Raw genomic sequence first — 13,338 nt, 5'->3', positions numbered from 1 at the left:
TCTACTTTTGCATTCCAATCCCCTATAATGATAAGGACATCTTTGTCTGGTGTTAGTTCTGGAAGATGCTGTCAGGTCTTTATAGAACTAGTCAACTTCAGCTTCTTATAACTTTAGTTGCACAGAACATTTAAAAAATAGAAGTACATTGCACTTTTAAATGGTACCTCTTTTATAGTTTGTAAATCTGATCAAATGAATTTTTTATTTCATATATTCAAGAAATAATTATATTTGAGTCCTTGCTTTTCAAAAATTTATTGATTAGTTATATGCAGGTTATCTTTTGTGTGTATATATATATGTGTATATATATATATATATATATATATATATATACATCACTAGAATTAACAGAAACTGTTATTTTTCATTTTTATTAATACTTTGCCAGCTTATGCATAATTTTAACATCTAACTTATTTCCCTGTCCATCTACTGCTAGGTATCTTCTTCAAAGATTTATTATTTTTATTTCTTCACTTCACATGAAAGTGATATTTTTATTCATAATAAATAGCTTTTCAGTAAGTGTCATGTTCTAACATAATCCCAAATTCTCAGAGCATGGTTCAATATCTCTTCTCTCCGAATATACTCCTTTTGAGTGGCCCCTTATCCTTTGAAACTTTATCCTTCTTTGGGTTTTGTTAACCAAGCTTTTCTGTCTGCTCTTACATCTTGCTGGCTAATGTGAGTTCCCTTAACTTGCTCAAGGTCCATGACTCAACTGCTTTTAAAATACCGGTCCCACTTTTTGTCTTTTTATGTCTTCATTTGACGCATCCTTACTGATCCCTTAGTCACTGACTCTGTGCGTGTTTTATCTTCTGAGTGCCTGACCTACATATAAGCATTAGAATGTACCATGAGCATCTTAAACTTAGCTTGTCAGAAACTGAATTTCTTTTTCTTTCCCCTACACTCCCTCAAATGTACTTCCTTACGTCCTAAGATAACACAGTACTTGGCATATAGAAGTGGTTCTGATATTTTAGTGTATGGAGGACCTGTTAAAACACAAACTGCCAGACTTTCTAATTCAGAGTTTCTGATTCAGTGGGCCTGGGGTAGAGACTACGAATGTGAATTTCTAAGTTCCCAGGTTATACTGACATTTTGGCAACCACACCTTGAAAACCACTGGCACACAGCAATCAATTAATACTTGTTAGATAAATCATTTCTTTTTTTTTTTTTTCATTTATAATTCATTTGAATCAGTTCTAATGAGATGGGTGAAACTGGAGCCCATTATACAGAGCGAAGTAAGCCAGAAAGATAAAGACCATTACAGTATACTAACACATATATATGGAATTTAGAAAGATGGTAACGATAACCCTATATGCAAAAAAAGAAAAAGATAAATCATTTCTATGAGCAAATGAATGTCTAAAATGTGTAATATATGCTCAAAGTCAACTGAACTCAGTAATGAACTGAACTCAGTAAATGACAAAAAATATTCATAGAACTTCTGTCTGAAGAAACAAGGAAGATCCATTGGTATAATACCCTCTTACTGTAGATCATTAAACTGAAGCCTAAAGGGATTGAAAAGAAGGAAAATTAAGTAGACTCAACCCATCCTGACTTTTCCATGAAAATGAAGTAATTTTATAGGTCACATTTTTATTTAGCTAATCAAGTATTAATTTTTTAACTTCACAGATTATTCATACAGCAGATTATTTTTTTCCTCTAGATGTGCAGATTTTTGTATACAGGCACAAATTTCCCAAAATGATTAAAATGCTGCTAAATTTTAATGCTGCTTCCCATATCCCAGAGATGAATGTAGAGAGAGGAGAAATCTAGAGCTCAATATGCCGGTTAACATTCAAGATTCTTATCACCCCAAGCACTGTATGGGCAAGCAATCAGTCAAGAAAAGTGAGTAGAGGTTACTTGGCACATACTGGTCCTACAGAAAGAATTCTGCAGGTTAGAATTCTTCATTTGCCCAGAATCGAAAGGACTTTCATCAATGCTCTGAGTGTCCAAACTGTGGCAGCTCTGTTGTCTGAAGCTATTTTATTGTTTTCCCAAGTTTGGATATTTGGTAGAACTGACCAGTCTTCAGGTTTCCCTGGTGACTCAGTGGTAAAGAACCTGCTTTCCAATGCAGGAGACTCGGATTTGATCCCTAGGTTGGAAAGATCCTCTGGAGAAGGAAATGGCAACCCATTCCAGTATTCTTGCCTGAGAAATCCTATGGACACAGGAGCCTGGTTGGCAGTAGTCCTTGAAGTCACAAAAGGGTCAGTTTGGGGAGCGCTCACCACAAAGCTCTCAGTAGGTCTTTAAATAGTCCACCCAAACTAGTCAAATCAAGTAGGCTAGTTGCTAATCATTCATGCATAAGTTAGCCTTGTGGGTATCTAGTGGTATTTCAGATTCTAAACAGTACATCAAATATCCCACTGCCTTCTTCTTGGCTGTAAGTAGAAATCAGATACACAAATGTCTCTAAAACTAAGGATAGAGCTTTTCCAGTCCAGCTGCAAATGAACTTTATCCTACACAGCAATCTTGTAGGACAGAGAAAAGCTGACACTTCTTTCCTTAGAACCAGCTGCCCAAGGGGTCAAGCAGGCTGAATCCCAGGTCTCTGGCTAGAGGTAGGCTTCCAAGGTTAAGTAGGCACACAGATTCTGACTTCTTCAGGAAAACTTAACCCAGTCCTTCTCAAGTACATACAAGAAGCCATTAATACACAATGACAGTGACAGCATTGGTACCTAAATTCAGAGCCTGAAATCATAATCAATTTGCTTCATATAAGTGTGTGTGTGTGTGTGTGTGTGTGTGTGTGTGTTGTGTGTGTATCTGAAGCCCATATTGGCTTTCCAGATGGCTCAGCAAGTAAAGAATCTGCCTGCAACCCAGAAGACCCAGGTTCCATCCCTAGGTCAGGAAGATCTCCAGAGGAGAGCATGGCAACCCACTCCAGCATTCTTGCATGGAAAATCCCATCGACAGAGGCGCCTGGCTTCAGTTCATAGGGTTGCAAAGAGTCAGACACTACTGAAGCAACTGAACATACACACATATTTGTTATTGTTCAGTAGTGTCTCGACTGTTTGTGACCCCATGGACTGCAGCACACCAGGCTTCACTGTGTCCTTCACTGTTTCCTGGAGTTTGCTCAAGCTCATGTCTATTGAATCAGTGATGCCATCCAACCATCTCATCCTGTCACCCCCTACTTCTCCTGCACTCAATCTTTCCCAGCATCAGGGTCTTTTCCAAGAGTCGGCTCTTCACATCAGGTGGCCAAAATGTTGGAGCTTCAGCTTTAGCATCAGTCTTTCCAATGAATATTCAAAGCTGATTTGCTTTAGGATTTACTGGTTTGTTCTTTGTGCTGTCCAAGGGACTCTCAAGAGTATTCTGAAGCACAACAGCTCAAAATCATCAGTATGTGTGTGTGTGTGTGCCTACAGTAGTAGTAAGCCTGCAGGTTTTACTTTAATATGTAAATGTGTGTGTGTGTGCATGTGTGTGTAACCTACTAGGGTTACTGTAGGTACATACCTACACACCCACAGTAGTTAGGCCAGCAGGCTTTACTTTAAGGAACAGTCTGGTGACCCAATAAAGGGATCTCATGACAAAGTTGTGTTTCCTTTGAGAATACTAATCTCTAAAAGAGAATGTCCAAAAAATATGAATTTTATGAGTAAATAATGTACTTAAAAATATTTAAAGAAGCACAATACAATGGGTTGCTATTTCCCATTAGGTATATTTATTATCAATTACCAGTTGTATTTACAATAAATATGGGCAAGGAGTCCAGTCCTTTAGATCTTCTGGCTTGAGTTCTGTTGTCAGGAAAAGATTTGAAACAAAAATATTCATAGATAATCCACCAAATGTGTCATGTTTAAGGAGAGATTTTTTTCCATTATCTTCATCCAATTTTATTACCTACCTTTTTATTTGTACTCAGCTTTATCATCTGCACAGTGGAACTAATTTAGGGGGTTCTGACCAATTTTTTTCAAAGTATAGTCTTATGACTGCCTGCATTTGAAATATCAAGGGAATATTTCTCAAATTTAAATGTGTGTGAGTCATCCAGGGCATCTTTCTTAAGATGCAGATTCTGATTTTTTAAAGTCTGATATTCTCCTCTAATAAGCTACCCAGTAATATATGTGCTTCTGGGTTCCTGTTTGATTTGTAGGGACTTTTTTTTAAAGTGTGTGTTTATGTATATGAGTATGTATATAAATTTACAAAGGCAAGTCCCTCAACAGAATCAATATCTGGAGTTAGGAATGCAAATCATTCCCCAAAGACCACCTCAGCCCAAATTTTATAAACAATCAGGTTTAAGAAGTACTTATTTAAATAAAATTAAGTGTCTAAATTAAGTTTCAGCTATAAAACTATGTGGATCTAGTCTCATTCTGATATTTTTCTACATCCTAAATTTAAGTCAAACATAGTCTCTTAATTTATAGGGCATGAGTGTCGCTTGACTATATATGACTTACAAACGGTTGCCAAACTTTGTGCATCCAGATTAAAATTTTAATTAGGTCTTATCTTTGGCTGTAAGGTCTAAGATAAAACCTTTGTTCTATCCAAAGTTATGAGATTCTTTCTCCAAATCCTTAACAGCAACTGCATACTTCTTTTAAAACTGCTTTTTTTTTTTTTTTAATAGCGTTACATATTTTTTTTCTTGCCTCATCACTGGATTTTTGGGGCTACACCCAGTTCACACTGAACTCCTTCCATGCTTCCTCTCCGTAATTTTTCAGGTCTTTACAGGAAATGTTTACCTAAACACATACCGTCTATAGTATGTGACATCTAGTAGGTACTTTACAACCTAGTACATTAATTCCTTCATCTTAAAGAATTTCTTCATTTTGTTACTGTTACTCAAAAGTTATTGAATATAGCATAACAAAATCACATCATGGTTTCTTATACAGCCTAACAACGCTTTCTAATTTCTGTTTTTTCCTTTCCTTACAGTATAAGCAAGTGGAACAATACATGTCGTTCCATAAGTTACCAGCTGATATGCGTCAGAAGATACATGATTATTATGAACACAGATACCAAGGCAAAATCTTTGATGAGGAAAATATTCTCAATGAACTCAATGATCCTCTGAGAGAGGTAAGATTTATTGTCCTCAGTCTCCGTGAGTGTGATCATTGTTTACTTTCTCTTTTCCTGGAAAATCCTCAATTCTATGTTTTGACATTACTCAAAAAAAATTAAAACTGAATGTTAAAACAATTTTTCCCTTTATTCACCCTTATGTTCTCACATTTACAGGCTCTGTGTTTTTAAAAAATGACTGGAGAATTGTTCTTCTAATTATGATTCTCAAGATACCAATTTATTTTCTGTATCCCTGGTTACATATCCTTTCTTTGGTCCTCATTGTCCATAGCCTCCCTGTCTTCCACTCTCTCATCTCCTGCTCACCAAACTGTTTCAATAACTTCTTTGTGATTTCTACCTTTTTCCTATTTTTGTTTTCCCTGTTCATCTCCTGGACCCTGATCACAGACTACTTGACCCTTGTGAGTCATTCATTTAATATTACCTCATTAAAACACTTTGCAGCATCTGTAACCACCTCTTTTCTCAAGTGGCCCTTCCTTCCCTCCCTAGATGTCTTCCCTCTGCCCACTAGAATGTTCAGGTCACCCCTAGATCAAAAGAACATTCTCGTGATTGTGTTTCTTACATTGGTTTTCTCTTTCTCTTTTCTTTTACTACCAGTCTGGAAAAATTACTCTATAATTATCTTCCACTGTGGTTCAACCTCCACTTCTTTACCAAAATTGTTTCCTTGAAAATTATCAGTGAACATTTAGTCATGACATCATTTGTCTTGGATCCATTGGCAGTTCTTTTAAACACTTAATAACACCTATATCCTGAATCTTTTGAGGGAGCTCCTCTAACACTAAACCATTCCTGCCTTTGGCTTTTCACTTTCCATTTCTGGATTTATTTTCTTATTTATTTCATCTCGCTCTTTAGTTCTGGAAATTTGACCTCCAAATTCTTGACATAATCTCTGTTTTCTTAAAAGCTATATGATTTCCCTTTGCCATTGCTACATGATTTCCATTTGCCATACATATACAGTAAACTATGTATTAAAGTGATTATCTTCCATCACTAAGCCATTTATCTTTTGAAGTCTCTCTCCCTGTAAATATTTTAGTTATTATTTTGAGTCATACAGAATGTAAAACTTTAGTCTTTTTTAATCTTTCTCTGCTCTGCACATCCAATCACCAAATGCTATCAATTGACTGTAACAATGTATCTTACACCTGTGTCCTTGTCTCTTTTATCAAGTTCATGACCCTAACCTTATTGCTGTCACATGGACTATTTGCACTATCCCTTTAGTTTACCTTCCAACCTTTGGTCTGTATTCTCTAGTTACCACTTAAAGCAGTGATGCCTAATTAATCTTTTACATGTATGAGATAGTCATGTCTCTGCTCAGAAACATTGTGTTTACAATTACATCAAATAGACCCTCTTTGGGCTCATATTCGAGCCCTTCTATGCCATGATCCTTGCTAAATTTCCAGCTTTATTTTTCCCTATTGCCATATATTTTCCAAAGTGGCCTATAGCCAAATTGTGCAACTTACTATTTTGGAAAAAGCAATTCTGATTTCTCAACTTGCATCATATGTTTTCCAGATATGTTTCTCATCTGTTGGCAAATGTAGTTCAAATAATCCTTCTTTATATTTACTTCCTTTGATTGTCCAGATTAGATCTGGTCTCTTTTTTCCCTGACCCCCAGAGCACTGAGTCCATAATGTTTGAGTACTACTTTCCATTTTGTCTATTATCACGATTTTTCCACATTAGTTTCCTCCACTTTTGTCTTGAAAGTTCCTTAAGAGCAAAGGTCACTTCCTCTATATTTTAAATTTTTCTTGAAATTCCTACTATATGTAGCAAATATAAAATACTCAATTAATATATGTCCATTTCACCTAGCAGCTTTACCATTTATAACCATCCCTAAGTATCTACATCCATTAAAAGTTATTTATATATTTTTTTAAAGTTATTTGTATTTTTTAAGCCTTAAGACATCAGTTAAGAGTTTTGGAAACAGAAGGAGCTGAATATCTGCTATTGATTAACTTATTTTCTCTACAGAGTCCTCAGTCAAATAATAACGTGCAAATCTTTTTGCTTTGAGAAATAGAATTAAACCTTTGTATTTTTTAAAAAGCTATATATCATGTTTTTTAATCTATTAACATGTTTTGCTTTATCTCTTTGTTGGATTATAGATTTTGTTTTAAATACAGATCCTCTTCACTAAGGGACCAAACAGGACACTGATACCAGGTTAGGTTCTCAGGGGCCAGGCAGGATTCAAAGGTGGGCTAGGATGGGCCATAGTGTAGAAACAAAGGTAACTAAATAGACAGTATCAGGGATTAAGATGGAATCAATAGGCAGATGGATACAATAAATCTAATGATTTATTTGAAAGAAGCAGAAAAGTAAGGATCCCAACAGAAAATGTCATTGAGGGACTATAGAAAGCCAACAGAAAGTGAGAATAAAAATGAACCCTAAAAAGCTGAATGATTAAATAAGAAACATTTCTCCATGCTAAAAATGCTTAATGTAATATAAAACCAGGATAACAAGAAAATTTTCTTAATCATGTGTTTGTTATTAGTTACTGCCACACTTTGACTCTGACCTTAAGTGGAAAAATTCCACTTTTCATTTTTATCCCCTTCAGTTCAGTTGCTCAGTCGTGTCTGACTCTTTGCGACCCATGGACTGTACCATGCCAGGCTTCCCTGTCCATCACCACCTCCCAGAGCCTACTCAAACTCATGTCCATTGCATCGGTGATAACATCCAACCATCTCATCCTCTGCATCCCCTTCTCCTCCTGCCTTCAATCTTTCCCAGCATCAGGGTCTTTTCCAATGAGTCGGTACTTCACATCTCTGTCCAAAGTATTGGAGTTTCAGCATCAGTCCTTCCAGTGAATATTCAGGACTGATCTTTAGGATGGACTTATTGGATCTCCTTGCAGTCCAAGGGACTCTCAAGAGTCTTTTCCAACACCACAGTTCAAAAGCATCAATTCTTCAGTGTTCAGCTTTCTTTATAGTCCAACTCTCACATCCATACACATGCCCCCAATTCCCTCAATTCCTACAACTATTCTGTCATTCACTTATAATAATCTTTCCTTTATATTTTCAAATGCCATGTTCTTGCCTGGAGAATCCCAGGGACAGAGGAGCCTGGTGGGCTGCCGTCCATGGGATTGCACAGCGCACACGACTGAAGCGACTTAGCAGCAGCAGCAGCATAGTTCAAAGCTTCAGCATCTTTTACTTCACTTTCTGACATGCACCCAACACTTTCCTCCCTACCTTTGATCTCAATTAGCTCAAATGCATCCCATCCCTTGGCTATCACATTGAATGATATACAATACAAGTTCAGTGTTAACTCTCTTGGAGTCTAACTATCGCCTCCTATCCCCTCTAAGAAAAAGGCCAAGCTGCTTAAATTGCACTGGAGAAGCTCTCTGGTCTGCCTCCACGTTTACATTCATGATTCACTGGCAGAAAATTGTTGATAATTTCCCTGGGAGGAAAATGTTGCTGATTGTCTCTTGGCCTTTCTTTATGCTACCCTCTCTATCTTCAATCCTTTCTACTCAACTTTCCTTCAGTTTTCCATCAAACAGTCTTACCAGGCATGAGTTTCTTCATAAATTTTCTCTGAAAACTCTCTATCACTATATTTTCATTTGTCAGCTTACTCTTCATCTCTTTCAAGACTGTGAGCGTCTTAAGGACAGAGACTGGGCCATAGTATGTTGGTGTCTCTAATGACTAGTATTTGATAGGAGCTCATTAAATGTTTATTAGAAAAATGGTCTTTTACTGAATTATGAGTGAAAAGCAGGGTAAAAAAATATAGATACTTAATCAAATTAGAGATCTTAGAAGGTGAAGCATGAAATGCTGAAATATTTAACACCTTAAAAAGGTGAAAACAATGTTTGTTCCTTTGTTCTTCAACTTTTGCTCTCCTGGCATCAGAGTCACACAAAAGCCAGACTTTAACGTGAACTAAAACTATAGAAACAGGAAGAGTAGCATAGGAAGGTAAGCAAAGACATTGGCCAGCAGGTAACAGAGGTCATTATTCAAATGAAACCTGGATCTAAAAAAGCCAGATATGTTTTACAAAGAAAAGTTTAGTAAGAACAATGGGAAATATATCTTGTTCTCTGTTAACTTGGAGTATTATGTACCTGCTATATTTAGGTCATAGTGGTAGATCACAAGAAACATTTTAAAAGTAATAAAATACATCATTCTGTCTTTCAAAAGCTGTATTCTAATTTAGAAGATGAGGTGTTAATTTATGCAAAGATGTATTTTGGTCCCTATTGTGCCTCTTGTGTCCAGAAAGTGCCTGGCATATAGGAGACACTGAATGATTGATACTATAAATATAAAATGAATGAAACCAAGATACTTAGAAAGGGAAAACTAGATTATTTGATATGTATACTTTAATAAAAGGTAAAAATATAAGATGTGCATTGTATGCACAAACACATACCACATGTAATTGTTAATCATATATTCAAGTTTGAGCCAACAATTATCTTACATTTTAATAAGACTTCTAAATTAAAATGCTTCATTGTCCAGAATCCTCTTTTTTATGAAAGTATTTTGCATAATTTGAGATGCTGATATATACTTTAGAGCAACAATTTCTGCTAACACAAGTCTGGGTACTCACAATGTACAAAAGTGAAAGTCAGGTCAAACTTTAGATTCTAAAAAGCTTATTTAAAAACCTCATTGTTTGAAAATAGAGGAATGTGAAATTATTTCTTACTCATAAATCAATTAAATCTGTGTTTTATCTATTTTATTCTTCATCCTTTCTTTTCAATGTGTTTGAATATTTTTAAATATGAAGAATCTCTTAGATGTAAAATGGCAGGAAGAATTTCATTTGTGTGACCTTTGAAAGTTCTTACCAGAAACTCATATCATGCATATGCAAAATAATTTAGCTAGTAGATATTTCGAGAGCACTACTTTATTGAAAGAATTCCTGTGCAGAAACTAGGTGATTTATCTCTTTCATACATTAGAAACAAATTGCTGAAATGCCATCAACAAATATCTGACTCATTGTTGAGGTCTCAATAAAATGTTACCTCCTTAACAAGGCCTCCACCGAGAAGTTCATCTGAGTTAATTTCCTTGCATTCTCCATCACATGAGCTTTGTTGTTGGTATACATCACTTTGTTGTCTTGTTGTCTGTTTTTATTTATTTGTTAATTGTCTGATCTGCTATAGGAACTCAGGACCCAAAAATGTAAGGACTTCTTGATTTCCACCACAGCTCCAGCCCCTCCATAGTACATCTTTAATAACTGCTTGTTGGATAAATAAAGTCAAATTGTTAGAGGCTGGAGATTCTTAGATGATTAGAACTTGAAGGGAGCATTTTGGAGACACAATAGAGATGCTGGCATGAAGAAAAGTGATACCTAGAATTATGATGTACTGTGGCCGCTTAACGTTCTTAGTATCACTTTAGATTGTACTATGGAGAATGTGGTTTCTAACATATAATGAAAGGATGCTGACATCTTTAGATTCCTCTGTGACTTTGTTTTGATATACACACTAAAAACCCAGAAAGTACTATTTTGCATGCAGTTGTTTTTATTTTCTTTTTAACTTTCTCAATGTTTATACACATTAGTGATTTATTTCTGAGTAAACCTGAAGAGTGGGGGAGTATGCCAATACAGTACAATTTTTAAAGGTATCTGACTGTTCTGTCCAAACTCTATAATATTAATAGTATCCATGGGATAGATAGAAAACAAATACTATTTTTCTTACATTGCTATGCCAGGTGTGCCTAGGGTATGTTAGTGGTTCGTAAAACAAAAGTTGCTAGATCCCCTGTCTGAACCTAAACAGTGACCCACTCAAGGTGGAGAAAATTCAGAATGGCACATAAATCTGTGTGTTCTTCATCCTTGAGCTAGGCCATATGACCACAGCACTGGCCCCACTGGCATTGTCAGCATCCTGAGAAGTGATTGGAAAGTCATCTAAAAAAATTATCTTTGTTTCACTGTCAACTAATATACATAGACCCAAGAATACAGGAACAACTACAGTTTTCTGAAAAAGTTGCTTAGAATAGTACCTAGAAACTTGGCATTTTAAATTAGAGCCACTATAGTGATGCATTAGTTATCTGTCATCTATGTTCTTCACTCTCTGGCTGGTGTGACTGTGTCTGGTTAAAATTCTGAGTCTGCAAAGGTGGACTTCAGTGATCTCCAGAAACCTCCTCTCCCCCCCAGTTGTACCCAGGCCTGGTTTGCATGAAGAGCCCTCCTGTTCTTCTTCCATCCACTTAAAATATGCACCTGTTTTGCCTTGTGGGCTCAGAGGTCGTCTGTTTCATTGTTTTGAATGGTTTAAATTGCCTTCATGATCTTCTCAGTGTTTTGAATAGCATCATGTATGAGTGAAAGCCAACTATGGAGGAGCCATGCAGCGTCAGGGGTAGAATATGGTCCTGGTTCCACTGGCCCCATTTTTTGTTCTATTTTATACTGAAGTTTGCTGGTGGCTCAGTGGTAAAGAATCCCCTTGCCAATGCAGGACTTAGGGGTTTGATATCTGTGTCGGGAAAATCCCCTGGAGAAGGAAATGGCAACACACGCCAGAATTCTTGCCTATAAAATCCCATGGACAGAGGAGCCTGGCAGGCTACAGTCCATGGGGTCACAAAGGGTCAGACACAACTGATCAATCAAATAACAAATAGTTAATTTATAATGTTATGTTAATTTCAGGTATACAGCAAAGTGATTTAGCTATACATATACATATGTCTATTCTTTTTCAGCTTCTTTTCCCATATAGGTTGTTACAGAATACTAAGTAGAGTTCCCTGTGCTATACAGTAGATCCTTTTTGATGATCTATTTTAATATAATAGTGTGTATTTGTTAATCCCAATTTCCTAATTTATAGCCCCCTTCCCCACCATTCCCCTTTGGTAACCACAAGTTTATTTTTAAGTCTGTGAGTCTGTTTCTGTTTTGCAAATAAGTTTTTCTTTTCCATTTATTTTATTAGTTGGAGGCTAATTACTTTACAACATTGCAGTGGTTTTTGTCATACATTGAAATGAATTAGCCATGGATTTACATGTATTCCCCAAATAAGTTTTTTGTATCATTTTTTAGATTTGTGTTTCTCTGTGTGACTTAATTTAGTGTGATAATCTCTAGGCCCATTTATGTTGCTGCAAATGGCATTATTTCATACTTACTTGAAGGCTGAATAATATTCCATTGTATGTGTGGTATACTTATTTTAAGGCTGAATAATATTCCATTGTATGTATTCTGTTAGGTACTTATCATCATCATTTATATTTAAAGATAATGAAAGTAAAATATGTGCAAGTTATGAAATAGCCCAAAGTTGTGCAAATACTGTTGTGGTGCTGCATTTATATGAGGCTAATGGCACTAAGATCATGGCATCTGGTCCCATCACTTCATGGGAAATAGATGGGGAAACAGTGGAAACAGTGTCAGACTTTATTTTGGGGGACTCCAAAATCACTGCAGATGGTGATTGCAGCTGTGAAACTAAAAGACGCTTACTCCTTGGAAGGAAAGTTATGGCCAACCTAGACAGCATATTAAAAAGCAGAGATATTACTTTGTCAACAAAGGTCCATCTAGTCAAGGCTATGGTTTTTCTGTGGTCATGTATGGATGTGAGAGTTGGACTGTGAAGAAAGCTGAGTGCTGAAAAAATGATGCTTTTGAACTGTGGTGTTGGAGAAGACTCTTGAGAGTCCCTTGGACTGCAAGGAGATCCAACCAGTCCATCCTAAAGGAGATCAGTCCTGGGTGTTCATTGGAAGGACTGATGCTGAAGCTGAAACTCCAGTACTTTGGCCACCTCATGGGAAGAGTTGACTCATTGGAAAAGACCCTGATGCTGGGAGGGATTGGGGGCAGGAGAAGAAGGGGACCACAGAGGATGAGATGGCTGGATAGCATCATCAACTCGATGGACATGAGTTTGCATAAACTCCGGGAGTTGGTGATGGACAGGGAGGCCTGGCATGCTGTGATTCATGGGGTCGCAAAGAGTCAGACACGACTGAGCAACTGAACTGAACTGAGCTGAATGGCACTATGGAGAACAGTGTGGGATTTACCATATGATCCAGCAATCCCACATACCACATCTTT

The 13,338-nt window shown here is 36.6% G+C and overlaps 1 protein-coding gene across 1 annotated transcript in view; it reads left to right on the top strand.

The window, feature by feature from the left end:
• HCN1 (hyperpolarization activated cyclic nucleotide gated potassium channel 1) overlaps window positions 1–13,338 on the top strand; it is a 442,363-nt gene that overhangs the window by 352,507 nt on the left and 76,518 nt on the right. The window contains exon 5 of the mRNA XM_020879154.2: window positions 4,999–5,145. Coding sequence (XP_020734813.2) covers window positions 4,999–5,145 — 147 coding nt within the window. The remainder of the gene's footprint in view (window positions 1–4,998; window positions 5,146–13,338) is intronic.

Source organism: Odocoileus virginianus, chromosome 14, assembly GCF_023699985.2.
Source record: "Odocoileus virginianus isolate 20LAN1187 ecotype Illinois chromosome 14, Ovbor_1.2, whole genome shotgun sequence".
In the NCBI taxonomy this organism is placed as follows: domain Eukaryota; kingdom Metazoa; phylum Chordata; class Mammalia; order Artiodactyla; family Cervidae; genus Odocoileus; species Odocoileus virginianus.
This window is presented reverse-complemented; position numbering and strand designations above follow the sequence as displayed.